Here is a 25,531-nt window from a genome sequence, read left to right as displayed (position 1 = left end):
GTTGATTGGGGAGCTCGAGGGGTTAATGGAAGAGGATGTGCAGAGCGGAGGTTTTGGTCTAATGGGGTGTGAAGTGTGTCACTCTTCTGGCACCGCTGCACTTACATGACCCCTGCCACACGAGAGAGGTGCTTACAAGAGCTAACACACACTCACACACACACACATGAATATATAGTGTCACAGGGACAGGAAATCTCATGCCTGCCTTCAGAGGATTTTCAATTAGCGTAAGTGAGCGGATCAATACAGTGAGGAGGCTCTTTAAAAAGCTCCACATTCTTTCCACCAAACAAAACACCATCTTTTATTTTCTGTCCAAATATTTCAGAAGGGAAATGTCCTGCGTGCGCGTTCTATAAATCTACAATTTAATTAAATGTTAAATTTAATTCCAGGAAACACACTCTGCTGAATTAAAAGTCATCAAAAAATGTTCTAAGGCTTTAAAAAAAGGACCAAAGAGTTTGCAGTAAAACTCCTTGGTCTTACAGGTAACAGCTCGACACTCGCCATACTTCAATCACAGCCGTTATTAAAAGAACAAATCACTCTTACATGCTTGTCCCTGCTAACCGAGGGATAAATGAGAATAAAAGTAATGAAATATGGCAACGTTCATAAGCCCCCAGGCTATTATCGGACATGAAAAATCTAGAGGTGCGTCGAACTCGGAAGGCACATTACACCTAGACTTAATCGACCTTTTCAATTCATATAAATACATTTCATAGTCGAAGCGGTCTCCCTCATACCTGTTCCACGTGATCTGCACCACTTCGTTCTCAATATCCTCGGCCAGCCCCTTCTCCAAGGGCTCGGCGATCATGGTGATCTTATTCCTGCCAATCACATCACAGCTGTCAATCAGGGCTGCTCTCAGCAGTACATATATTTTTTGGATAATATCACATGGTAAATGGATTACACTAGTATAGCGCTTTTCAAATTAAATCACTCTGACACTATTTCCACATTCACACACTGATGTCATATCATACTTGCTGGCCACAACCTTAGATATACAGACATTTGAGAGGTATCAATAAATAATACTTATTTTAGTGGTAGTGCAGGCGGCCCTTAGTTTGTGTTATTCTTTATTACGGCGTTATGTGGTTACGAAAGGACAGCCATAAATTAATTAAAAACATCCGTAAACACAAAACCATATTACAAATCTCATTATCACTGGAGGACGGGAAATAGCCAAACATGCTGCATTACAGATATGCTAACCGCTAACCGCAAGCTAGAGCTCTTGAATATAAACAAAGGTGGGCGGATAGATACAAATATCAACAGTAATTTTAGTAGGTTATACTATCATTATATAGTCGAAACAGTGGTTTGATCAATATTTTTTTATAGTAAAACATTTTTTGTCGTTTGATTTTTGTTTACAAATTCAGGAAAAAAGTCACTGGACACAAGAGGACTTTAAAACGGCAAAAAACAATGGATTTAAATCAGAGCCAATAGTAGAAAATCATTAAAATATTTAATAGATATTGTGACATCCCCATCCTGTGTTTTTGTCTGATTATAAGTGTGATCAAGATTTCAATACTGCCACTGTAACGAACTCGACACCCAAATTTGTAGTATTGCCCGAAACTAATGTAAAGTATTAAAGAAGAAAAATATTGGTGCTTATTAAATTTGATCAGAAGTGTATAGAGCATTTTATAACAGAAAGTAACCAAATATTAGCAGTAAATTAACAAATAGTTTTGAGAAAATTATCCAACTGGAAATGACAATATGTTCCTGCATGTCAGCAGCCAAATTAGGAGGCTTTGTTACCCATTTTGAAATGTTTCTATTATCATTAATATGCCAAATAACATATTGTAATATATATATTTACCGCAGGAAGATGCAAACTATATCGTAATATAGATTTTAAGCCATATCGCCCATCCCAACTGTATGTCAGTCGTGTGAGTGACCTATGTGTTATTTTGAGTTCCAAATTTCAACACGTTCTAAGAAAAGAACCAGCTCGTAACCCGAGGACTCGATGTACTTTGTATTGTAGTGATTTTACACAGATTGCATCAAAATGAGGGATGTTTTCTTTTTTATACACTCACTTTTTGTTTGGCGTCTCAGCAAAGCACTTGAGGGACGACGTCTCCACAACCGTTTCGCAGAAGGTCACAACCGGGTCGGCAACCTGCGGAGATTATTGGCAAGCGTTGTTACAAAAGAAAAGGACATGTTAAAATAATTTACAAAAGTGGTGAAAATTACTTTGATGTCAATTTCAGAGTACATCTTGCGCAGGTCGTGCATGACGCAGTCCAGGTAAAGCTCCCCTGTGCCTAAGATGACATGTTCTCCTGACTCCTCCACCTGCAGGCCACATAAAAAACGTAAGCTAAAGCTCCTAAAGCAAAGTGGAAGCCACTTAAAGTTGTATTTGCTTCTCTTGACCAACTCATCAAGTCCTGCTCAATCGTGTTGTTATTGGTAAAATTGTACCTTTGTGGTGAGAGAGGGGTAACTCTTGTTGACCTTCCTCAGACCGTCCAACATTTTGGGCAGTTCCGACGGGTTGACGGGCTCCACGGCGATCTTAATCACAGAAGCCGTGTTGAACTTCAACGGCCTAAAAATCTGAGCCTGGAAATTGAGTAAATAATAAAAAATGTGAACCACACAGAATTATGCATTTTTAGACTTTGTATTTAAGACCAGCCTCACGTCTTCATTCCCTCTGGGCTCTGTGATAGTGGCAGTCTTGACTATCGGCTGGTCACATCCTTCGATAAGGACCCAGTTCCCAGCAGGGACTCGATTGACCTCAATTTGGTATCTTAAAAAAGAGGGGGTGAGATTAACTAAATAAGAACCCCTCTTTAACTTTTCACTGTCAAAAATGAAGGCAAAGCCTTGAAGCGTACCTGGCGACTGAAATCCAAAGCCGGCCCACGGTACAAACTTGGGAATCCTCCTCATCCTCCAGTGTGTAGTTTTCTCCTAAAACCTTGACCGGCTGTCCTGCCTGGATGGTCCCGCTCAGCACCCTGCCAAACGCATGGAATTGAACGCCGTCCTCCGTGCTGTACATCTTAGTGGTATGGCACATCAGAGGACCCTGGTGAAGAGATAAGAAAGACAGTTTTGGGAGAGAAGACTTTCTAGTGCCTATGTGACAAAGTCAATTATCTATGGCCCCCGGGATGATACTTGATTAGTAATGAAATCGGCCCGCAGGCCACAATCACCTGCTGCTGTTATGCACGCACCAATACTCCATCACTAGGAATTTTCAAACTGGGATCCCAGGGACCCAATCAAGTCATAAAAATGGGGTCCCATAGTAAATTTTTGGGGTCCCACTTTTTTGTAACCGTTTTGAAAACAAATGATACATAGAATAGAATGGACTTTATTGTCATTATATTTGCATATAACGAGATTAAAGACTCCAACTTAAGGTGCGGTAGTGGGAACAAATATGGGGTGAAATAAATAACACAAGAGGTAATAAAGGAAAAAACTAACAATTGAAATAAACAGACTACTATCCAATAAAAATAAGAAGCAATCCTGTGCAATATACATGTATGCATTATCCTGTTATACCTCACATTTTATATTATGTTTTGGAAAAAGGTTGTTATAAACTTTACTTAATTCACAAAAAAAATATATATATAAAAACTTTTTTATGCATATGGAAATTTGTTCAGTTATAAAAGTTCATTCACTTTCTTTTTTCCTTCATGGATCTAAACTTTGCCGCTGACGGTACTTTTTATACATTTTTTATTGTAATATTTTCAGAACGTGATTGTTCCATTTTTGGCCATCTCAGCTACAATCAGGCAGGGTAGATCCTGCACAAGTCGCTACCTCATTGCAGGGCTAACACGGATATACAGACAACATTCACACTCCCATTCACACACTAGGGCCAATTTAGGTGCATGTCTTTGGAAGTGGGAGGAAGCCGGAGTACCGGGAGGGAACCCACGCAGTCACAGGGAGGGCACTCAAAACCCACCTGTTAAAAATTGTATACTCATTGTAACTGCCTCTACACTGTTCTGCATTTGTTTGTTGCAAGCTGATTATTTTCCTTAGTTTTGTTTTTTAAATCTGCATACTGTATTGTAAAGTGCCCTCAAGTTTCTTGACAGGCACTCATACATTTAAATGTATTACTATTATTATTAATATATCATGCTGCTGAGGTATGCTCCAGCACCCCCCGCGACCCCAAAAGTGACAAGCTGTAGAAATGGATGGATGGAGCCAGCAAAATGTTTTAATTATATTATTATTACTATATTGTCCAGCAAAATGTTGTAATTATCATCCTAGTGCAAGCCTAAAGTTTGCCTTTGTATTTGTATGCCATCTGGGTTTTTATATGACCAAACTAGGAACTTTTCGTTTCACTCACTTCAGGGTCACACTCTGCCATGGCCTCTCCCAGGTCCGAGTCTAGACCTCCTGTGTAGGTGTGCTCTATTTTGTTCCGAGCGCCCTCCTGTGGTGAGGGAATGTGCTGCACACACATGTCCACAAAGCCTATAGGAGGAAGAGAGATTGGAGATCAATTTTACACAGTGAAGTTGTAAGATGTTGCGTTCCAAACAAAAAATGGCAGGATAAAAATAAAGACATACCAGTGAACTCCCCAAAGAAGCGGTTACAAACCAGCCTCAGCAGCGGCTTGATGTTTAGTTTCAGTTCCTCTTTGGACAGGTGAACCCCAAGCTCGTCCAGGACTCTGGGGAGAGACGTGTCTACATCCCCAACCACCTAAACAGAAACGCATGAAAAACTAGTCTTAAATGGACCTAAGGAATTTTTTTTTCCTTTTCTTTTTAAGACATATTCCAACCTGTGAGAGGATTTTGTAGAGCGGCTCCAGGACAAACTCCACAAAGCTACGCTGGGAGTTACTGTTGGGAGCTTTCTTGGTGAACTTGTGTCTGATTGAAATACAAACAAAACCATGAAGGAATGATAACAAATACCCTGATGTCAAACATTGTTTGAACACTCACGTTTTTGGGTTAAAATAAATGTCTCCCCAGAGTCTTTTGGAGAACTCTGTGTAGTTGATGTCTCCTGCAAACACACACACACATAAATACATCCCTATTAGGGTTGCCCAATATAGACAATAGGTGATATAAATTTGGCCGACGATAGAGCTTTTAATACTATCGATGTAAAGTGATAATGGATGTTGATGACACATTCCAGCTGTGTGGCGCAAACTTCAGAAAGAGTAAACGAAGGCGTCCTCAACATATTGTAGCGTCCTCGCTAGCAAGCTAGTGGCTAATGTACTGCCACAGTGCAGCTTCTAAATCACTAATCCTAGACTCCACGGCGCCAAATAAACCGTTTTACAAATACCGTTATCACTGGAGGACTACTGGACAAGGAAAAGCTAACGATAATACAAAAAGTATAGTTATCTGCGAAGCTACAACTCTTAAATGTAAACAGGGGTGGGCGGATCGATACAAATATAGACAGTAACAATACCTAGTGCCAGTATTTGGTTGATAGTACAATGATTAGAAAAATATATTTAATTATTACGAAATATTTTGTACTTTTGGTTTACAAACTCTGGAAAAAAGAGCGAGTAGTAGTTTTTCCTTTTTTTTATATATTTTTTAATTTACTTAATTTGCACTATTGACACTAATATACATGTATGTAATAAAAGGGAATAATAAAATAATTTAAATATTTATTTATATAGTTACTCTGCCACCCAAAATGTTATCATTTATTGATCATGACAATTTGAAGTATCATTATCAGCACTGGTATGACCAATACTACCTGTGTAAATATTTGGTATCGGATCGATACACAGAATAATAAGTGCTTATTGCATTCTAACTGAAGTGAAGATTGAATCATGTTACAACAGAAAGTAACCATATTATAAAAGTAAATCAAGAAGTAGATTAATAATATCTTGGGGAAAATAATGCAACCGAAAAGGATGCAATATGTCAACACAAACATCAGCAGCTAAAATAGTAGTCTTTGTAACCCTTTTTGAAATGGGTTTATTATCATTTATACACCAAATATCATATTGTGACATATATCGCTATCGCAAGAGGAGGCAATATATATTATGTTACACATATTTGGCCCATCCATAATACAAATACATATAAACACATACAGTACATAAGATAAAAGAACACAACCAGAGCCTTGTTAATTGTGTGTTGTCTCACCATAAGTATCCGCGTAGATCTTTGCAAAGGAGCCCAGAGTGAAACAGATGCTGTACTGGGAGCTGGCAAAGCAGACGTTCCCAAGAAGCGGAGAAACCACAAAGTTCTCATCTGTGGAGTAAGTACTGAGATAGAAAGTGGGACAAATGAATGCTCTCTTCATGGGGAAAAATGCTTGAATGTAGGGCTGCAAACCTAATCGAATTTGAATTGTGATCACGATTTTGGCTGCTACGTTTAAATCAGGGTGATTTACTGCGATATTAACAATTCAAAAACAGGCTAGCTGCATTTCAAACCAAGCACGTTCTTAACCAAAAGTCAGCTAACCACCAGGGGGCGACCGATAGACAGTGGACTCATGTGAGAGGGAGTACGGGTGAGTGACAACAGAGGTTGAAGGTAGATTAGAAAGTAGCTCCCAAAGTTATTAGGAAAATAAATGCATTATTACATCAGTGCCCTCCCCTCCTGCAGAATTACCCATAGGTTACAAACACAGACACGTTTTAACCCCGAAACACAACCGAATGCCTCGCCGTTGTCAAGGCACTCCCACTCGTTTCCAGAATCCCCGAAAAGGCACGCAGATGCACCAACAACAAACACCACGACAAAGCTGCGTTGGTGCGCACATCCAGACAAATTATCGAGTTGCAGCGACACGTTAAGCATTAACAACACTTCCCTTCTTTTCTCAACCACCATCGAAGCTGGTTGCTAACAGAGTGGGCCACATGCCATTGGCAAAGAGCCCCGACGAAGAGCTACAAAAGCATAAGTGCCCAAAATACAGACGGCCGTAACACCAACCATGCACCAAGGGACCCTGTATCCATTCACCTCTGAAAGACTCGCCAAAATAACGGATATAGTAACATTTTATTTGGCCAAAGACATATGTCCTAAACATATTGTGAGCAGTACAATGAATGTGTTCCTTTGCATGTGCCTTTCATGCAGGATCTTATTTTTTCACTTATTTGCACTTTATGATCGCACTATGCAATGGCATATTTATTTTAGTTAGCTCTTTGTCTTTTGTACATTTTATATATATATATATATATTTTTTTTTTTGTTTCATTTTGAAATGAAAGCCAAATATACATACTGTTTGATAAAAATAGAAAGTGCAATAAAGTATTGTGGTGGGGGCGTGGCCTGTGGGCCTTCCGCTGAACGGGGTGTGTCAGGACCGGCCTCGAATACGGCGACAGGTGCGGAGATGGCCCAGGTGGGTATTTTAATCCAACCACCTGTCGCCTTTATTAGCAGCAGCCGTGAGGAAGCGAGAAGTTGCAGTTGGAGGTGCTGCTGAGACGAGGACGCAGAAAAGACACTGTGCTGAAAAGCAAAAGACTTTGCACCATTAAAGGAAAATAAAACAGTCTTATATCCTGCGTCCGCGTCTCTCAGCAGCACCTCCAACTCCAACTACTCGCTTCCTCACGGCTGCTGCTAATAAAGGCTACAGGTGATTAGATAACAAGGCCCACCTGGGCAATCTACGCACCTGTCGCTGTCTTCGAGGCCGGTCCTAACACACCCGATTCCGGGGTAGGCCCGCAGGCCACGCCCCACCACACAAATATGTTTTATTAACACTTAATAATTGCGATTTCAATATTGATTAAAAAATTAGTGATTATTATTTTGGCCATAATCGTGCAGCCCTACTTTCATGGCTGCATAGGCCGACAGGGTTTTTACCTGAGCAAACCGTTGACCTCGTCCACGATGTGGCGGAGTTTGTAGTAGGCGTCCGTGGGGGGCAGTTTGAGCTCCACGATGAGTCGGTCCACCTTGTTGATGCAGATGGTGATGGCCATGTGCTCTTGAACAGCGTGTTTGATGAGTCGCTCTGTATTCAGCATCACCTGCAAACAAATATGAGTCACTGCGCTGCTTAGGTGTGATGTTGGTCATCTGAGAGATCCCCGTTTGTGAGTGGACCACTTAAAAAAAAGGAACCTTTTTGGTTTGGGTCATTAACAAGTAAATAACGTTTCATCTACAACACAGATGTCAAACTCAAGGCCCGGTAGCAAAAATCTGGCCTGCAACATCATTCTAATGTGGCCTGCTATATCGGTTTATTTTGGACCGCCACGTTAATTTTAAAAAGGCCAATACATAATTCTAATGTGGTTAGCCACTTAATTTTATGTGCCCCTCCACCTCATTTTAAAGTGCCCACCACTCATTTTATGTGGTTAGCCACATTTTTTGTCTTTTCCAAGTTTCCATCTGTTTTGGAGCAGAATCTTTCGATATGTCTGGTAACGCGAGCGACGTAATCCTTGATATCACTCGACAAATCTTTTTTTGAGAACGTATAGGAATCTGTTCCATTGCATAGCTTGGTTTATTGCTCGTATCTGCCATTTGCAGGAAGATTTAAGCCTCTTTTATAGTGAGAGAGTTCGCGTACTGCCTGCTGCGCAACAGCCATCTTAGCTTGGTCGACCACCACTAGCAGTACCAGCAATTGCCTACCATGTTTACCTTTTTTTTAAATGACTTGACTAATATACAAAAAAAGACCAACTTTTTGTGCTTATTGAAAGGACATTTAGATGTTAGCTGGCTAGCTTTGCAGAAGTAAACATGCTGCAGGACTGACCATACCGGAGAATTTAGATCAGGGGTGCCCATTACGCCGATCGCGAACTACCAGTCGATCGCGGAAGGTGTGTCAGTCGATCGCCAGCCAAGTATTAAAAAATAGACCTAAAAATTAGCGATCATCAATATTCACCAATACGTCACTTGATTGACATTCATGGCACCCGGGAGTCTTGTGATAGGATGCTGGCTGCTGCAAGCTCATTATTAAGAAAAAATGACCGACAGGAAGGCGAGAAACACTTTTTATTTCAACAGACTCTCGCACTTTACCTGCAGTCAAAACTCTAATGACCGACTGCCCACTTCCTATCTTCATAATAAAAACACTGATTCATCCTGCCTGCACCAACAAATTAAGAGTCTCAGAAAGCTGGCATGCACAAGCTAGCAAGCTCCGGAGTTTTTTGCCAATGCATTTCTTGTAAAGTGTATAAAAACGAGTATGGAAGTTGGACAAATAAGATGCAAAAATACAACCACTTTCATGTGGTATTGGACAGAAAGGAGGACTTTTTTCCTCCTCCATTTGAAAATGCAGACATTATAAGCACTTCTGTCTGATTCCAATCAATGCAACTCTTTAGACTCAGGTGATACACCAACTTAAATTCTTGTCTTCATGAAAGAAAGGAATCTATATGTGTTAAACATGCTTGTATTATCATTAAATACCATAACTTGTAAACAAACATGTCTCTTTCATGAATAAATAGATATAAATTATATATATGAATGAGGTCGATCCCCTTGACTTGGTCAATTTAAAAGTAGCTCGCCTGCAGAAAAAGTGTGGGCACCCCTGATTTAGATGTAAGCCATGAATCCAATATTTTGGCTCATGTCGTACTGATGTCCGATTGGGACACGCCTAGTGGTTACTTCTTAAAGTAAACGGTTTGTTAAACAAAAAGATTCATTGAATTCTCCCGCATAATCCCCAAGTATTGACAGATCTACAAAGATTATCAGGCAAAATCGGAACAAGACCAAGCAAACATACCCCTTCCGCTGCGTCGATGAAGAGGATGATGCCATCTGAGATGCGGATGCTGGATGTCACCTCATCAGAGAAGTTCACGTGACCTTTAGGAAACAAGAGTACGTTTAACTTCTGGTGTGTCACCAGAAAAAGACAAATCACACAGAGCACAAGCACATTACCTGGCGTGTCCATTATGTTCAAGAGGTAGGATTTGCCTCTGGAGTCCGGCAGCACCATTGTGACGGGAGTACTCTTGATGCCAACCCCTCTCTGTGAAATATACACGGGACAAAAATCAGCATCTTTGATGTAGATTGCTTTTATCTATAAACTACATTTCCAGAAAAAAAACAGGTATGTTATTTACTTCATAAACACTAACATTTTCCAGTTATCTTTACAGTAGAACTGGCTTACGTCAGTGTGGCATCAGGCTGGCTGGCATGAGCACAAACTAACTACTGCTTGAATTGATCAAATTTAAGTTATTTTAAGGCTTTAAGTACAAATTATAGGATGTAAGACTTTTTAAGACATTGCGGGTACGCAGGTCAACATAAAATATACAATTTCTATGCAAAAGGATCCCATTTATGTCGACATGTGTCAGAGAATTGACAACTTCATCGTTATTGCTACACACCTGAAATGTCAAAAGCGACATTACTCCTGTCTAGTTACATGCACACAATGACTTCCTGTGTAGTGCAGAGTCAGATTCAAAATAAAACAACCAAAGCAGTCAACCATGTAGGTTTTTTTCAGAGCCTATATCCATTATTAGTAGTCATTGAAGATAACCTATATTTGGAGCCGATATTCATTTGCAGTAAGTTCTTTAAACATGAACAGTATATGTCAGTAAACAGCTGGAAAAGGCTTTAAGACGTTTATTTTTTCCAAAACATTTTTGGGGAAAGGCAGACCAGTACCGAGTCCACATAATGTTTTATTTGGCGTTAATTTTGTGGTTAATTTAGCTGCAAAAAACATCAAGTGATTTCCCAAACACCTGCTCAGTGGCCTTGTGGTTAGAGTGTCCGCCCTGAGACTGGAAGGTCTTGAGTTCAAACCCAGGCCGAGTCATACCAAAGACTATAAAAATGGGACCCATTGCCTCCCTGCTTGGCACTCAGCATCAAGGGTTGGAATTGGGGGTTAAATCACCATAAATGATTCCTGGGTGCGGCACTGCTGATGCCCACTGCTCCCCTCACTTCCCAGGGGGTGATCAAGGGGATGGGTCAAATGCAGAGGACAAATTTCACCACACCTACTGTGTGTGACTATCAGTGGTACTTTGACACGTGTCTCAGAAGAACATCAACATTATTGCACTTCAAAATATAGGGAATCTCTTAGGGAAATTGGTAAAAATATGGGATTTCTAAACATCACAATAACTCGTCATCAACTCAATCTTCTACAATGTTATAGCAGTTTATAAACTGAATACATTTTAAGATTTCTTTGTGAGCACGGAAGAAAATTCGCACAAGAACACAAATAAATGCCCTGTCAGATATCAAAACATATTTGGGGATAATGATTGAGAATTTCGTTATTTTTAAATCTTAGTTTAATAAAAAAGAAATAAAGTGTGGGCTGCAGCAAAAAAGTAACTTTTCTCAAGCAGAGCAAACAGGCTGTTGCTTAAGCAGTAGTTATTACTATCTACTTAGTTGATTTTTATTTTCAAATCATTGTATCCGCTGATGTAGTAATGTTGTAGTTGAAAAAAATAAAAAAGGTAGATAACGAAATACGCCAAAATGCCAAACATTGGCACTGATAATTGGCCAATCCCTATTAAGAACACAGTGGACCACGACTTGATGAGTTGGTTAACATAAGCAGGTTCCACTGTACTAAGACCTCAGACAACATCATTAGAGCAGACATGGCATCTGTAAAGCTGGCTGAAAAGGCAGAGTGCTCACCTCCTGTTCTGTAAAAAGGATGTCTGTGTAGCGGAGCTGAAAAAGTCAAGAGGTGTGTTAAACTGCAATTGTTGAAACAACCTAACTGGGCATGAATAGATGCCGGGTGATCTTTCACAGCACACTTACATCCATGTCGTCCCTTTTCCTGATTTCTGGGTGTGTCTGCTCTATCATGCAGTCCACAAAGCAGGTCTGAAAAGGATTAAAATATGTCATGCACTCATTAAAAAAAAGACAGGAAGTTCCGAGCACCGCCTGTGAGGATATCAGTTAATCTTGAGGAGCATGGGCCAAGAGATCTAACCTTGCCGTGGTGTAGATGACCACACAAGGTGACGTTACGGATCAGCTCGGGACTATCCATCAAGTCTGCGAGGAATCTGGCAGGGAAGAAAATTCCACTTAGCTACAGACAACATGCAGAAAGTACTATAAAAAATAGAGATGTCCGATAATATCGGACTGCCGATATTATCTTCCGATAAATGCTTTAAAATATAATATCGGAAATTATCGGCATCGGTTTTAAAAAGTATAATGTATGACTTTTTACCTCTGTCAGAGAGGTACACGGACATAGGGAGAAGTACAAAGTTCAAATAAATCTTAAAGGCACTGCCTCTGTGTGCTGACCCAATCACATAATATCTACGGCTTTTCAAACACACAAGTGAATGCCATCCATACATGTCACACTGACGGTGGCCGTATAAACAACTTTAACATTGTTACAAAAATGCGCCACAATGTGAACCCACAACAATCAAGAATGACAAACACATTTTGGGAGAACATCCGCACGGTAACACAACATAAACACAACAGAACAGATACCCAGAACCCCTTGAAGGACTAACTCTTCCGGGACGCTACAATATACACCTCCCGCTACCCCTCAACCTCAAACTCCTCATGCTCTCTCAGGGAGAGCATGTCCCAAATTCCAGGCTGCTGTTTTGAGGCATGTTAAAAAAAAATGCACTTTGTGACTTCAATAATAAATATGGCAGTGCCATGTTGGCATTTTTTTCCATAACTTGAGTTGATTTATTTTGGAAAACCTTGTGACATTGTTTAATGCATCCAGTGGGGCATCACAACAAATTTAGGCATAATAATGTGTCAATTCCACGACTGTATATATTGGAATCGGTTGATATTGTAATCTGTAATTAAGAGTTGGACAATATCGGATATCGGCAAAAAATCCATTATCGGACATCTCCAATAAAAAACAATGACTGGCATAGTAGAGGGTTGCTCACTCCATGTCATAAACAGTAGCTGGTAGCTCTTGCTCCATCAGAGTGAATTGCTTGTGTCTCACTGGCTTGATGATGGGCTCTGGTGGGACAACAAAGGAATCAGCACGTGCACACACAATGTGCACCAATGCTTCTCTTCATCACTTACCTGTAAGAGGTTGTGTGTCTTCCTCTTGGACGATGGTCTCCACTTCAGGCCCGTAGACCTCCTCTGCTGTTGGGTAGTATTTCTTGTCCTCGTGCAAGACCACCTCCATGCCGGGGACGTCCTCGTCAGCATCGGCCGGCTCGTCGTCATCGTCCTCATCTCCCTGCCGGGGGAGAATGTTATCTCAATAAAATGCATGTATGAGCACACGGACAAACCGCATTTTAGGAACATGGGAGAGTGGTACCTCATCAACGTCTCTGTCCTCTGCATCCATGTCATTTTCATCGTCGTCATCAGAGTCCAGCTCTGGACCGATGTAGTTCCCAAATTCATCGTACAGATCAGCCTCCATTTTGCAGAGAACTGAGGAAAGATTTGGTAGCAATTCACAATCGTTTGGGGAATGAATGCACAGTAAACCTGGCCTAAAGGAACTGCACTTTTTTGGAATTTTGCCTCACATTCACAATACTTATGTAAGACAAAAACTCTCTTTTTTATTCCAATCAAGTCGTAAAATACGGTAATTACCAGATGGCTAACAATGCACCTAATGGGAGTACACTATTACACCTATAAATCACTCTAAAAAGCAATCCTTCATTTACATTTAATGATCTGAATATTACCCACGTAATGGAGATTTTTTATTATTGTTATTACAAGCACTAACGCAGACAAACTATTTTTAGCGGCACCATGATCACTGATTTTTTTATCGCGACAAAGACTATTTATGAATTTAATATTTGTTTACTTACTATGGTTTATTATGTGTTTATTATTTAATTGTTCACTGTTATGTTACAGAAAAGAAGGAAATAGGATAAAATTGCTACGGAATGAAAAGGGGTGGGATTGTACAAGATCAGCTTCTTCCTACTCCTTTTCGGACGTGCTGTTATGAAACAACTGGAAATACGTGATGAATTGCATTGTATTGTATGCATGTTCCAAATAAATGAAACTGAACTAAACAGAGAGCTAACTAGCTTGTGCAGCTGCAGTGTTGATATACTGAGCTGTTGCATTGCCTAGGAGCTGGTGAAAGTTATTTTTTGATTATAAAAAATTATTTTCACCCGGCTAGTCAAAAGATGTGGCCATAAACGAAGAAAATGGTCAACTTTGACATTCACCATATAACAAGATATGGCGAAAATGACACTAAAAGATGCTTGTTTGCAGCACCTTTTTTATTTTTTTTTAATTCCATGAGAATTTTGATAAGATTTTTCATGTAAATGAGAAGATTTGAATACCCTATAAGTCTGCATCCTCGTCAGAGCAGACATTGCGCAGTAAGTTATTTGTGTTATTATGTTTGCATATCTTGTTCAGCGCTGCATGATGGTTAGTATTTCACTAAAGCTGGATCTGTTTAGCACACAGCTTCTAAAAATTGAAGCTCATCCTCCTTGTATTCAGGCTCAAAAATACAAGGCTCTGGATCATCATTTGTCCCGAAGTAGTAGCCGTTGTCTCTCATGCAGTCTAAGACTTCATTTTATTGGCATTCAAATTTGAACTTAGCAGTACAGATAAAAATGAAATTGTGTTGCATTAGCTCATGGTGGTGCAGGATCAAAGAGCAATAAGGTGCAGATATAAATAAATAGATTAATGTACAGATAAATATATTTCACTTTTGCATATGCTCATTAATAGTTTGTTGTTGAAGGGAAAAGTCAACTTTGTGAAGCATCTGTGAAATCAATGTGTTCTTGTCTTACATAATGATTGTAGATGATAGGGAAAATACCAAAAAAGGAGCAGTTCCCATTAGAGATGTCCGATATCGGACTGCCGATATTATCGGCCGATAAACGCTTTAAAAATGTAATATCGGAAATTATCGGTATCTGTTTCAAAAATTAAATGTATGACTTTTTAAAACGCCACTGTGTACATGGACCAGGGAGAAGTACAGAGCGCCAATAAACCTTAAAAGGCGCTGCCTTTGCGTGCTAGCCCAATCACATAATATCTACGGCTATTCACACACACACACACACGCACGCACACACACACACGCACACGCACGTGTGAATGCAAAGCATACCTGGTCAACAGCCATACAGGTCACACTGAGGGTGGCCGTATAAACAACTTTAACACTGTAACAAATATGCGCCACAATGTGAACCCACATCAAACAAGAATGACAAACACATTTGGGGAGAACATCCGCACCGTAACACAACAGAACAAATACCAGGACACCCCTGCAGCACTAACTGTTCCCGGACGCTACCATATACATCCCCGCTACTTCTACCACCTCCACATCTCAAACCCGCACACCTCAAACTCCTCATGCTCTCTCAGAGAGAGCATGTTCCAAATTCCAAGCTGCTGTTTTGAGGCATGTTAAAAAAAATAAAAAGCCACTTTGTGACTTCGATAATGAATATGGCAGTGCCATGTTGGCATTTTTTCCCACAACTTGAGTTGATTTATTTTGGAAAACTTCTGGGGATAGGTTGATTGGCAACACTAAATTGGCCCTGGTGTTTGAATGTGAGTGTGAATGTTGTCCGTCTATCTGTGTTGGCCCTGCGATGAGGTGGCGACTTGTCCAGGGTGTACCCCGCCTTCCGCCCGATTGTAGCTGAGATAGGCGCCAGCGCCCCCCGCGACCCCGAAAGGGAATAAGCGGTAGAAAATGGATGGATGTTACATTGTTTAATGCATCCACAACAAAATTTGGCATAATAATGTGTTCATTCCACGACTGTATATATCGGTAATTAAGAGTTGGACAATATCGGATTTCGGCAAAAAAAAAAAAACATTATCGGACATCTCTCGTTCCCATCCATCCATTTCCTACCGCTTGTCCCTTAAGGGGTCGCGTTGGCTGCTGGAGTCTCCCTCAAGGCATTACTTATGATTCCATAATAGTTTGTTGTGGACTCCGTTGCCAAATTTCATGAATAAAAACTAGCCTATTTTAGTAAAAGTGTAAGGTTTAGTTAGCTCACAGAATCACACATAGTTGAACCCGACAGTGCGGCTAATGCTAACTTAGCTTGAGGCGTTGCTTACATGACCATGTAATTACTCGCCATTTGAACAATATTGAACCATTTTACATAGTAAATTCGTGTCTTTTTTCCGTTGTTTAGCCAATGTCTCTAAAAACATCATAATATTAGCATGTTGCTAAGCTAATAAGAATGAATGACTGAACGTTGGCGTTACGTTCTTGTGAGAGCGACTGCAAACATGAGGCGGTGTTTCCCGAAGAGTAAGCAAAGTACTCACCTGTGCTCTGTTAAAACGAAGCACTAATGTGTTATTTGACGGAAAATATAAATATAAAAGTTATTTGTTAGTGCAGCCAAGTATTCTATTTGTCAAATAGCGCCATGCGCGGAAAGACGCTACTTCCGGTGTTTGTTCTTCTTCTACGGTACAAAGAGCCGCTGATCTAAAAATGAATAACTCAATGTGACGCCGACGGCGGGTGGTGGTCAGTTCGTAGAATGCATATTATGCATACCGTATTTCCTTGAATTGCCGCCGGAGCGCTAATTAATATAAAACCTCTTCTCACTCCTGCGCTTATCAAAGGCATGCAGTAAACGTAAGCATGCGCTAATTATTTTAAAACCTCTTCTCACTCTGGCACTTACCAAAGGTATGCAGTAAAAATTTGACTGTGATGTAAGCTTGGACCTTAAATCCTACTGAATAGCTCTTAATCTTCTTCCCTTTATGCGATTTCAAATTACCGGTATTGAAAGCAGCCTCCTTCATTTTGAAAATGGTGACAGTGGAAGTGTCACTCGTGACGTCACGGGTTTGACTAGGCGGTAATTCAAGGCAGGCGCATACTATATGCCCTGCGGCAATTCAAGTAAATTCGGTATCCCCATACACTCTCCTTCATAGATCAATCAATCAATCAATGTTTATTTATATAGCCCTAAATCACCAGTGTCTCAAAGGGCTGCACAAACCACAACGACATCCTCGGTAGAGCCCACATAAGGGCAAGGAAAACTCACCCCCGTGGAACGTCAGTGACAATGATGACTATGAGAAACCTTGGAGAGGACCGCATATGTGGGCAACCCACCCACCCTAGGGGACAAAAAGCAATGGATGTCGAGCCGGTCTAACTTGAAAGTTCAATCTATAGTGGATCCAACACAACCGTGAGAGTCCAGTCCAAAGTGGATCCAACACAGTAGCGAGAGACCTGTCTAAAGGGGAGCCAGCAGGAAATCATCCCAAGCGGAGGCGGATCAGCAGCGCAGAGATGTCCCCAGTCGATACACAGGCGAGCGGTCCATCCTGGGTCCCGACTCTGGACGAGCCAGTACTTCATCCATGGCCACCGGACCGGACCCCCTTCACAAGGGAGAGTGGGACAAAGGAGAAAAAGAAAAGAAACGGCAGATCAACTGGTCTAAAAAGGGGGTCTATTTAAAGGCTGGAGTATACATATGAGTTTTAAGGTGAGACTTAAATGCGAATCTAGTGAAGAGAATCACTTAATGCAGTGATTGATTGGTTGATTGATTGATTGAAACTTGTATTAGTAGATTGCACAGTACAGTACATATTCTCTGCGATGAGGGGGCGACTTGTCCAGGATGTACTGCGCCTTCCGCCCGATTGTAGCTGAGGGAGGCACCAGCGCCCTCCGCGACCCCAAAAAAGGGAATAAGCGGTAGACAAATGGATGGATGGATGTAGTAAATATTCCGTACACCCTTCGAGTGCAATACGTCCGACACTGATTGTTATTTATTACTCCGGTACTCTTGTCTTGTTCTGTATATTGTACAGTATTTTGTATTTCTATAGTGTTTTGTATATTGTACAGGATTGCTTATTATTTTTTATTGGATAGTAGTCTGTTTAGTTTTTCCTTTATGTGTTATTTATTTTTACCCCATATTTGTTCCCACTACTGCACCTTAAACTGGAGTCCTTAATCTCGTTATATGCAAATATAATGACAATAAAGCCCATTATATTCTATTCTATTCTAAATGGTAACACCTGAATAAGTTTTAAGTCGGGGTCCACGTTAAACAATTCACGGTATGTGTTTTTCAACCTTTTCTGAGCCAAGGCACTTTTTTTTTAATTGAAAGAATCTCAAGGCACACCACCAGCAGAAAACATTAAAAAAATGAAACTCAGTAGCCGATATTGACAGTTAAAAAGTCGTTCTCGCAATTGTCGGATATGAATTCCAACCATAACCAAGCATGCATCACGACAGCTCTTGTCTCAAAGTAGGTGTAGTGTCACCACCTGTCACAACACGTCCTGACTTATTTGGAGTTTTTTTTGCTGTTTTCTTGTGTGTAGTGATTCAAGTCTTGTCTTGCGTTACTTTTTTTTTATTTTTTTATTTATTATTATTATTATTATTATTTTTTTTTTTTATTATTATTTTTATTTTATTTTATTTTATTTTATTTTATTTTATTTTATTTTATTTTTTTATTTATTTATTATTAATCAATCCAACAAAGCAGTACACAACAATACCGTAAAAATGCAATCAAATTCCAAAACCAAACCCGATGCAGCAACATTCAGAAGAGTAATAAACAGAGCAATTGAGAGGACAACAAACATGACACAGAACAATCGAAAAGTAGTAAAACAAAAATTGATATTATCAACAACAGAATCGATATATACTTCCTATACTGTAAAAAAAACAGAGTATAAAGAAGTCATATTGTTCCATTACTTTTGTTCATACTACTCAACTGCTAAAGAACTGTAGACACCTTTATCTTTGTTGCTTCCTATACTGTATATACTGTAATACTATTTGATCTTGCACTGGTACTGTATTTGTCTACTTGTACTGATACTTCTACCATAACTACTGTAACTTATTGTGCAACTTACTGTCTTGTAGTTAATGTACATCAGAGCTATTCAAATGTTTGTATTTTTAGTATTTACTGTATTAAATTCTGCAACTAGTGTTTGGATCCCACTGTACGCAATATCTGAAGAGCATGGAAAAAAGCCATCCGCTGTGGTGTACTCTGCATGTGACTAATAAAACTTAAAACCTGAATATTGGTAACAATTTTAACTATTTTGTTGTTGATTGTCATGTCATGTACGGATGTGCTTTGTGGACACTGTCTGCTGCTCCAAACGCTGTAAATCTTTGCTGTCGTCCAGCATTTTGTTTTTGTTTTCTTTGCAGCCAGTTCAGTTATAGCTTTGTTTTCCCCATGCTTCAAAGCCTTTTCTTAGCGGCTTTTGGCTTTTGTTTATTTTTGGTCTAAGCGTTAGATACCTTTTTACCTGCACACTGCCTCCCGCTGTCGTCTGCATATTGTGATCACGACAAACCATGTGCCCGACATCTACAAAGCAATTATCTACCTGCTGCCACCTACTGATATGGGAAAGTATTACACTGTTACTCTGCCGATCTCTAGACAGCACCGACACTCTACAACGGCACATTTGCGGATTATAATTACTGGTTTGCGAAAAATATTTTTAGCCCAAATAGGTGAAATTATTGAATCTCCTGCGGCACACCAGACAATATCTCACGGTACACTAGTGTGGTTGAAAAACACTGACTTAATCAATGCAGTCAACTATTATATGTCAAACTTGTTTTTTGGACATTCTATATTAACATAAAACCTGAATATATTCCATCAATTTAGGCTAAACTAAAACAAAACATTAAAACAACTTTTCATGACAGTTATTTAACCTGCACTAAATACAAGTATGATGGAATAATATCTATACCACCATATATACATACAATAATGATTTATATAAAGTAGTATTTATTTGGCCGCTAGATGGCAGACACAGCCAACTACATGACATCAGAGTGGTATATAGACATGAGGTTGTTGCACCCTCTAGTGGTCACTAACGCTCACTACAACAACACTGTGTTTATGCGGCATGGCCACATCATTTGTTTATATTTATCCATCCATCCATTTTCTACCGCTTATTCCCAAATATGTGTGTGTTCTTGTATTTCTACCCTTCTTGAGACATCAACAAGGAAAAGTACCTTCCATATGAGGACCGGTGAACAAGTTAGGACACAAATCATGGTCCCAATATGGAAAATCGTTGCATCTAATAGAGAATGTCTCCTTTGCACCTCCTGGTGGTGAAATCTATCAAAATTAGGGTGGTCCCAAAAAGAAGGGATTTTTCAAATTGACTGTGTAGGTACCCCGCCTTCCGCCCGATTGTAGCTGAAATAGGCGCCAGCGCCCCCCGCGACCCCGAAAGGGAATAAGCGGTAGAAAATGGATGGATGGATGGGTTTTAAAAGTGCTCCCCCTCTGGTCAATATATGTAATAACAAGTGTGTGTAAGAAATTGAAATGCGCCCCCTTTGGCCAAAATGTATTTAAAAAAATAATAAATATGTATATAAATATGTATATAGAGACATACTGTAATAACTTGAAGTAATTAATGAAGTTTAAACCCCCCCATATCATATCCAACAATTGCGACAACAACGTTTTACTGTCAATATATGGAGTTTAATTTGTTATGATTTCTGCTGGTGGTGTGCCTCTGGATTTTTGGGACGAAAAAAATGTGCCTTGGCTCAAAAAAGGTTGAAAAACACAGCAACAGGGAATATAAATACTTCCGATTTTAAGTTTAGGCATGGGATCCTCTTTAAACATCCTCTAGCTCCAGATTAAATGAATAGGCATTATACGGTTACATTATATATGTATATGTAATATAATTAGATATAACACCAGATATATATATATACATATATATATATATATATATATATATATATTCCTGTTTGAATGTCTTTTTTAATTTTGTTATGAAGCCGTGTCAAACACAAATTTGTTTTTCACTGTAGAAAGACAATACAACTATTATTCTATTTAAATATTTTATATATACTGTGTATATGTATAAATATATATATAGTATATACATATATAGATATATACATATATACATACATACATATGTATACATATATATACATATGTACATATATATACATACATTTATATCACATATATACATATATATGTATATACATACATACATAGATATACAGTATATACATACATATATACATACACATTTATATCATATATATATATATATATACATACATACATATACAGTATATACATACATATATACATACCTATATATATATACATATATATATATATACATACATATATATCACATATATATATATATATATATATATATATATACATACATATATAGTATATACATACATATATACAGGGTTTCGCACACATTCATTTATTTGTGGGGGCCGCCACAAATAGATTTTTTGGCAATTTTTATATATACAGGGTTTCCCACACATTCATTTATTTGTGGGGGGCGCCACAAATATTTTGGCAAAAAATTTTTTGGGGGGCTTTTGACTCGCTCGACTGCTCACAAAAGCAATGGAACTCTGTCTGTGAATGGAGCTTGTAGTTACATATTAAATAAATATGTAAATATTATATAAATATGTATATAAATATGTACATAAAGTGTTGTAATTACATTCCAACTCCGTGTTCTTGGTCATCGCCGCCGCAGCTGCCACCACCATACTAATAATCTAATCAATTAGATATAACAGCAGATCTGTCCTCCTGTCTCATTGCCAAAAACGAAGATACTTGTTTTTTTTAGAGAAGCAATTCTTTGGAACCTGTTAAAACAGGGGTGGGCATTAGGTCGATCGCGATCAACTGGTCGATCTCGGAGGGTGTGTCAGTCGATCTCAAGCCAGGCATTAAAAAATACACATAAAAATGAGCAATCATCAATCATACCAAGACTTCACTTTCATCAGTTGTTTGACATTCTCGGCACCCGAGGATCTTGTGAGATGACGCTGGCTGCTGCGAGCTCATATTTAAGAAAAAAATCACTAACAGGGCGGACGCAGAGAAACACATTTTATTTCTAGAGACTCCGTACCTACTGTCAAAACTCTAAAGACCGACTGCACAGTTCCTGTCTTCACCATAAAAGACCTGTTTCATCCTGCCTGTGCTAACAAAATAAGAGTCTCAGAAAGCTAGCGTGCACAAGCTAGCAAGCTACGGAGTTTGATGCCAATGTATTTCTCCACCGCCCTCAGCGACCAATTTCTCACTTGCTTGCCCACCCGCACTCTCACTGACGTCACTCACCTGCTGCCAGACATTAAAGGGCCACACACATATGCTACTCTCATAACAAAGTGTTTAAAAACGAGTATGCAAGTTGGACAAATGAGATGCCAAATCCAACCACTTTCATGTGGTATTGGACAGAAAGGAGGACTTTTTTTTTTTTCCTCCATTTGGGAATGCGGACGTTATCAGCACCACTGTCTAATTCCAATCAATGCAAGTCATCAGAATCAAATACACCAACTTATATTCTTGTCTTCATGAAAGAAAGGAATTTATGTGTGTTAAACATGCTTGTATTATCATTAAACACCATTAACTTGTTAACAAAAATGTCTCTTTCATGAATAAATATAAATTATAAATAGGAATGAGGTAGATCTCCTCGACTTGGTCAATTGAAAAGTAGCTCACCTGCAGAAAAAGTGTGAGCGCCCCTGTGTTAAAAAAATTGAAAAAAAACACAAACCAGATTCAGTTGATGGCTTTATTATTCCTGTAGCTGGAAATAATTTTCTCCAGTTGGCTTTGGCTTGCAGAGTAAAAATAATATTTAAACATACATGACATACATTACGAGATAAGATGAAGGAGAAGCACCTTGGTAAAGAATATTGCAGAGATCTAACATGGAAAAGTGCACTTTGTGAAAAACTTTTTTTTTTATGTATGACCCCGGTCGCCTTCAAGCTACGTGACCCCTTGAAATTTCTCTGAGGGACCGTCCTACTCGGTCACGATCTTCCTCAGCCGCTGCACCACTTCCTCCGCGTTTGCCCAGGGCGCCGTCACCGCCTTGAACTCCCCCGGCATGCTCTCGTGGGTCTCCGTGATCAGCCGGTGCATGGGGAAGTCTCGCCGCGGGAAGGCCATGTCTCGGGGCCCCAGGGCCAGCGCCGGGCAGAAGTCGTTGGCGCCGTCGCCCACGTAGAAGACCCTCTGATAGGGCCGCCCTCGCTCCTGCGTCCGGCGAGACACGTACTCCCGGATGACGGCCTGCTTGCACATGTTCTCCGGACACCGCTGGCAGCCGTGGGCGTGGAAAGGCTTCAGCACCAGCCGGCCGTCCCTGTTGAAGGTGGCCGGGTTGCTGAAGATGCGGTGGAAGAGCGCTCGCACCCCGGCGCGCCTCAGCCACGACTCGATGAAGAAGGTGTTGGCGTCGGACACCAGGACCACCTCGAAGTCGTACGGGGGCCGGTTGCGGAGGAACTGGAGGAGGGTGAGCATGCCGGGGGTGGCGGGCAGCTTCTCCATGACGCCCCGTATGTCGCTCTCGGTGACGCCCTGCTCGGCCAGGTACCCCAGCACCCGCTGCATGTACTCGTTGTAGTGGCCCTCCTGGTACGTGTCCTTCAACCAGCCGGGAAGGTGCTGGCCCGGGGCGGTCTGCACCACCATGTCGTCGCTGGTCTCGTCCACGATGGTCTCGTCAAAGTCGAAGAGGATGAGGAAGCGCTTGTCCGGGGAAATGGGGGAGGCCGCGGCGTTCTCGTGGCGCGCCCGGGACATGTGGGGATCCTCTTCGCCCGGGGGCCGGGGTGGGAGGTAACAGCAGTTGAAGAAGGAGTCCCCCATCACGGTCTAAAGATGCACTGCGGCGCCAGCAAGGCTTCTCTCCTGCATCCCACGGTGAAGTGGAGCCACTACTGCAAAATAAGGGGAACATTCGAAATTTGAATATTACTTCAAAAAGGAGCAAAGAAGAGAAAATAATCTCAAATTTCGGCGCGAGTCCCACTGGTGGTACACAGCAGTGGTTCTCGGAAACAGATTTCAAATATTTTCAATCATTTCACCTTCTGTGCTATCAGCAACTCTAAAAATCTCGTCATGTAAAAAAATGGACTCCTTTAAAATGCATTGGTACCCGTCATGCTGCTTTGCAGCCAGGTGGAGGTGCTGTTCTGCCAAGTTAGGGGTTTGTTTTAAAGCAGAGGTGTCCAACATTTTTAAACTGAAGGCCGCACACTAGAGATGCGCGGATAGGCAATTATATCATCCGCAACCGCATCGCCAAAGTCGTCATCCACCAGAACCAACATTTTATCAGAACCGCAATCGCCCGTCACCCGCCCGTTGAAATACATCGGAGGTCGGCCACCCGTACCACTCAAAGAGCTACTTAAACCCGTTTCACAGAGTAAAGAAGACAATGGGAGCCGCTGACGTTCTCGTGAATATCCAAACGTGTTCATCCTGATGACTAGAATAAGGGCGTGCTGTGAAGCCATTGTCTTTGACACCTTCTACAACATGTATGAACATAATGTTAGTCCAGCGACATCTTGTATGCAGCTTCCGCAATCACACGTACAAGATTGAAAGGCATACTGGGTGATACAGAGTACACCGATGGTTGTGATATAAACAACTTTAACACTTTAATATGTGCCACACTGTGAAGCCACACCAAACAAGAATGACAAACACATTTTGGGAGAACATCCTCACAGTAACACAACATAAACGCAACACAACAAATACCCAGAATCATTTGCATCCGTGACACCCCTGAATATATTTTACCCCGCCCACCTTACCAACGCACGGGGGGTGTTTGCTGATAGCGGGGTGTATAAAATAGTCAGGAATTGTAATGGATGCAAAGGATTCTGGGTATTTGTTGTGTTGCGTTTATTTTGTGTTACTGGGAGGGTGTTCTCCCGAAATGTGTTTGTCATTCTTGTTTGGTGTGGCTTCACAGCGTGGCGCATATTACTAAGAGTGTTAAAATTGTTTATATCACAACCATTAGTGTACTGTGTCACCCAGTATGCCTTGCAGTCATGTGCTTGTGTCTGTGGAAGCCACACACAACATGTTGCTGGACTGGCAAGCAGATCGTACATGTTGTAGGAAGCGACAAACTCAATGGCTTTATAGCACGCCCTAATATTTGTTAACTGGGTGACTGCCGGCAGTCATTTTAGAGAATGTTTGGGTTTCCTATTGTCTCCTTCACTTTGTGACACGAGACTTAAATGGCTCTTTGAATGGTAAATGATACCGATCCCTGAACCACGTATATCAAATATTTCCGAATGATTCAACCGCCACCCGCCCGAAACTAATTAAAATCTATCTCTTCGTCATGTCACCCGCCCAACCCGCGGTTTATCCGCGGACTCCGCGGATGAGACCGCAATC

The 25,531-nt window shown here is 40.5% G+C and overlaps 2 protein-coding genes across 4 annotated transcripts in view; both read right to left on the bottom strand.

The window, feature by feature from the left end:
* eftud2 (elongation factor Tu GTP binding domain containing 2) overlaps nucleotides 1-16,635 on the bottom strand; it is a 29,135-nt gene extending 12,500 nt beyond the window's left edge. Inside the window, exons 1-21 of the mRNA XM_061905390.1 lie at nucleotides 16,473-16,635; nucleotides 13,450-13,568; nucleotides 13,203-13,365; nucleotides 13,055-13,133; nucleotides 12,094-12,169; nucleotides 11,916-11,981; nucleotides 11,787-11,822; nucleotides 10,026-10,116; nucleotides 9,865-9,947; nucleotides 7,947-8,113; nucleotides 6,234-6,358; nucleotides 5,028-5,091; nucleotides 4,862-4,952; nucleotides 4,644-4,779; nucleotides 4,418-4,545; nucleotides 2,910-3,103; nucleotides 2,710-2,821; nucleotides 2,488-2,628; nucleotides 2,257-2,358; nucleotides 2,097-2,179; nucleotides 756-842 (exon numbers count right to left, since the gene is read on the bottom strand). Coding sequence (XP_061761374.1) covers nucleotides 756-842; nucleotides 2,097-2,179; nucleotides 2,257-2,358; nucleotides 2,488-2,628; nucleotides 2,710-2,821; nucleotides 2,910-3,103; nucleotides 4,418-4,545; nucleotides 4,644-4,779; nucleotides 4,862-4,952; nucleotides 5,028-5,091; nucleotides 6,234-6,358; nucleotides 7,947-8,113; nucleotides 9,865-9,947; nucleotides 10,026-10,116; nucleotides 11,787-11,822; nucleotides 11,916-11,981; nucleotides 12,094-12,169; nucleotides 13,055-13,133; nucleotides 13,203-13,365; nucleotides 13,450-13,557 — 2,132 coding nt within the window. The 5' untranslated portion in view covers nucleotides 13,558-13,568; nucleotides 16,473-16,635. The remainder of the gene's footprint in view (nucleotides 1-755; nucleotides 843-2,096; nucleotides 2,180-2,256; nucleotides 2,359-2,487; nucleotides 2,629-2,709; nucleotides 2,822-2,909; nucleotides 3,104-4,417; nucleotides 4,546-4,643; nucleotides 4,780-4,861; nucleotides 4,953-5,027; nucleotides 5,092-6,233; nucleotides 6,359-7,946; nucleotides 8,114-9,864; nucleotides 9,948-10,025; nucleotides 10,117-11,786; nucleotides 11,823-11,915; nucleotides 11,982-12,093; nucleotides 12,170-13,054; nucleotides 13,134-13,202; nucleotides 13,366-13,449; nucleotides 13,569-16,472) is intronic.
* Nucleotides 16,636-22,854: 6,219 nt separating this feature from the next.
* Nucleotides 22,855-25,531, bottom strand: part of phospho1 (phosphoethanolamine/phosphocholine phosphatase 1) — a 6,746-nt gene continuing 4,069 nt past the window's right edge. For all 3 annotated transcript variants that reach the window (XM_061905387.1, XM_061905389.1, XM_061905388.1), the window contains one exon: nucleotides 22,855-24,030. In XM_061905387.1, the coding sequence (XP_061761371.1) occupies nucleotides 23,108-23,959 (852 nt within the window). In that variant the 5' untranslated portion in view covers nucleotides 23,960-24,030 and the 3' untranslated portion in view covers nucleotides 22,855-23,107. The remainder of the gene's footprint in view (nucleotides 24,031-25,531) is intronic.

Source organism: Nerophis ophidion, linkage group LG07 (genome assembly GCF_033978795.1).
Source record: "Nerophis ophidion isolate RoL-2023_Sa linkage group LG07, RoL_Noph_v1.0, whole genome shotgun sequence".
In the NCBI taxonomy this organism is placed as follows: Eukaryota; Metazoa; Chordata; class Actinopteri; order Syngnathiformes; family Syngnathidae; genus Nerophis; species Nerophis ophidion.
This window is presented reverse-complemented; position numbering and strand designations above follow the sequence as displayed.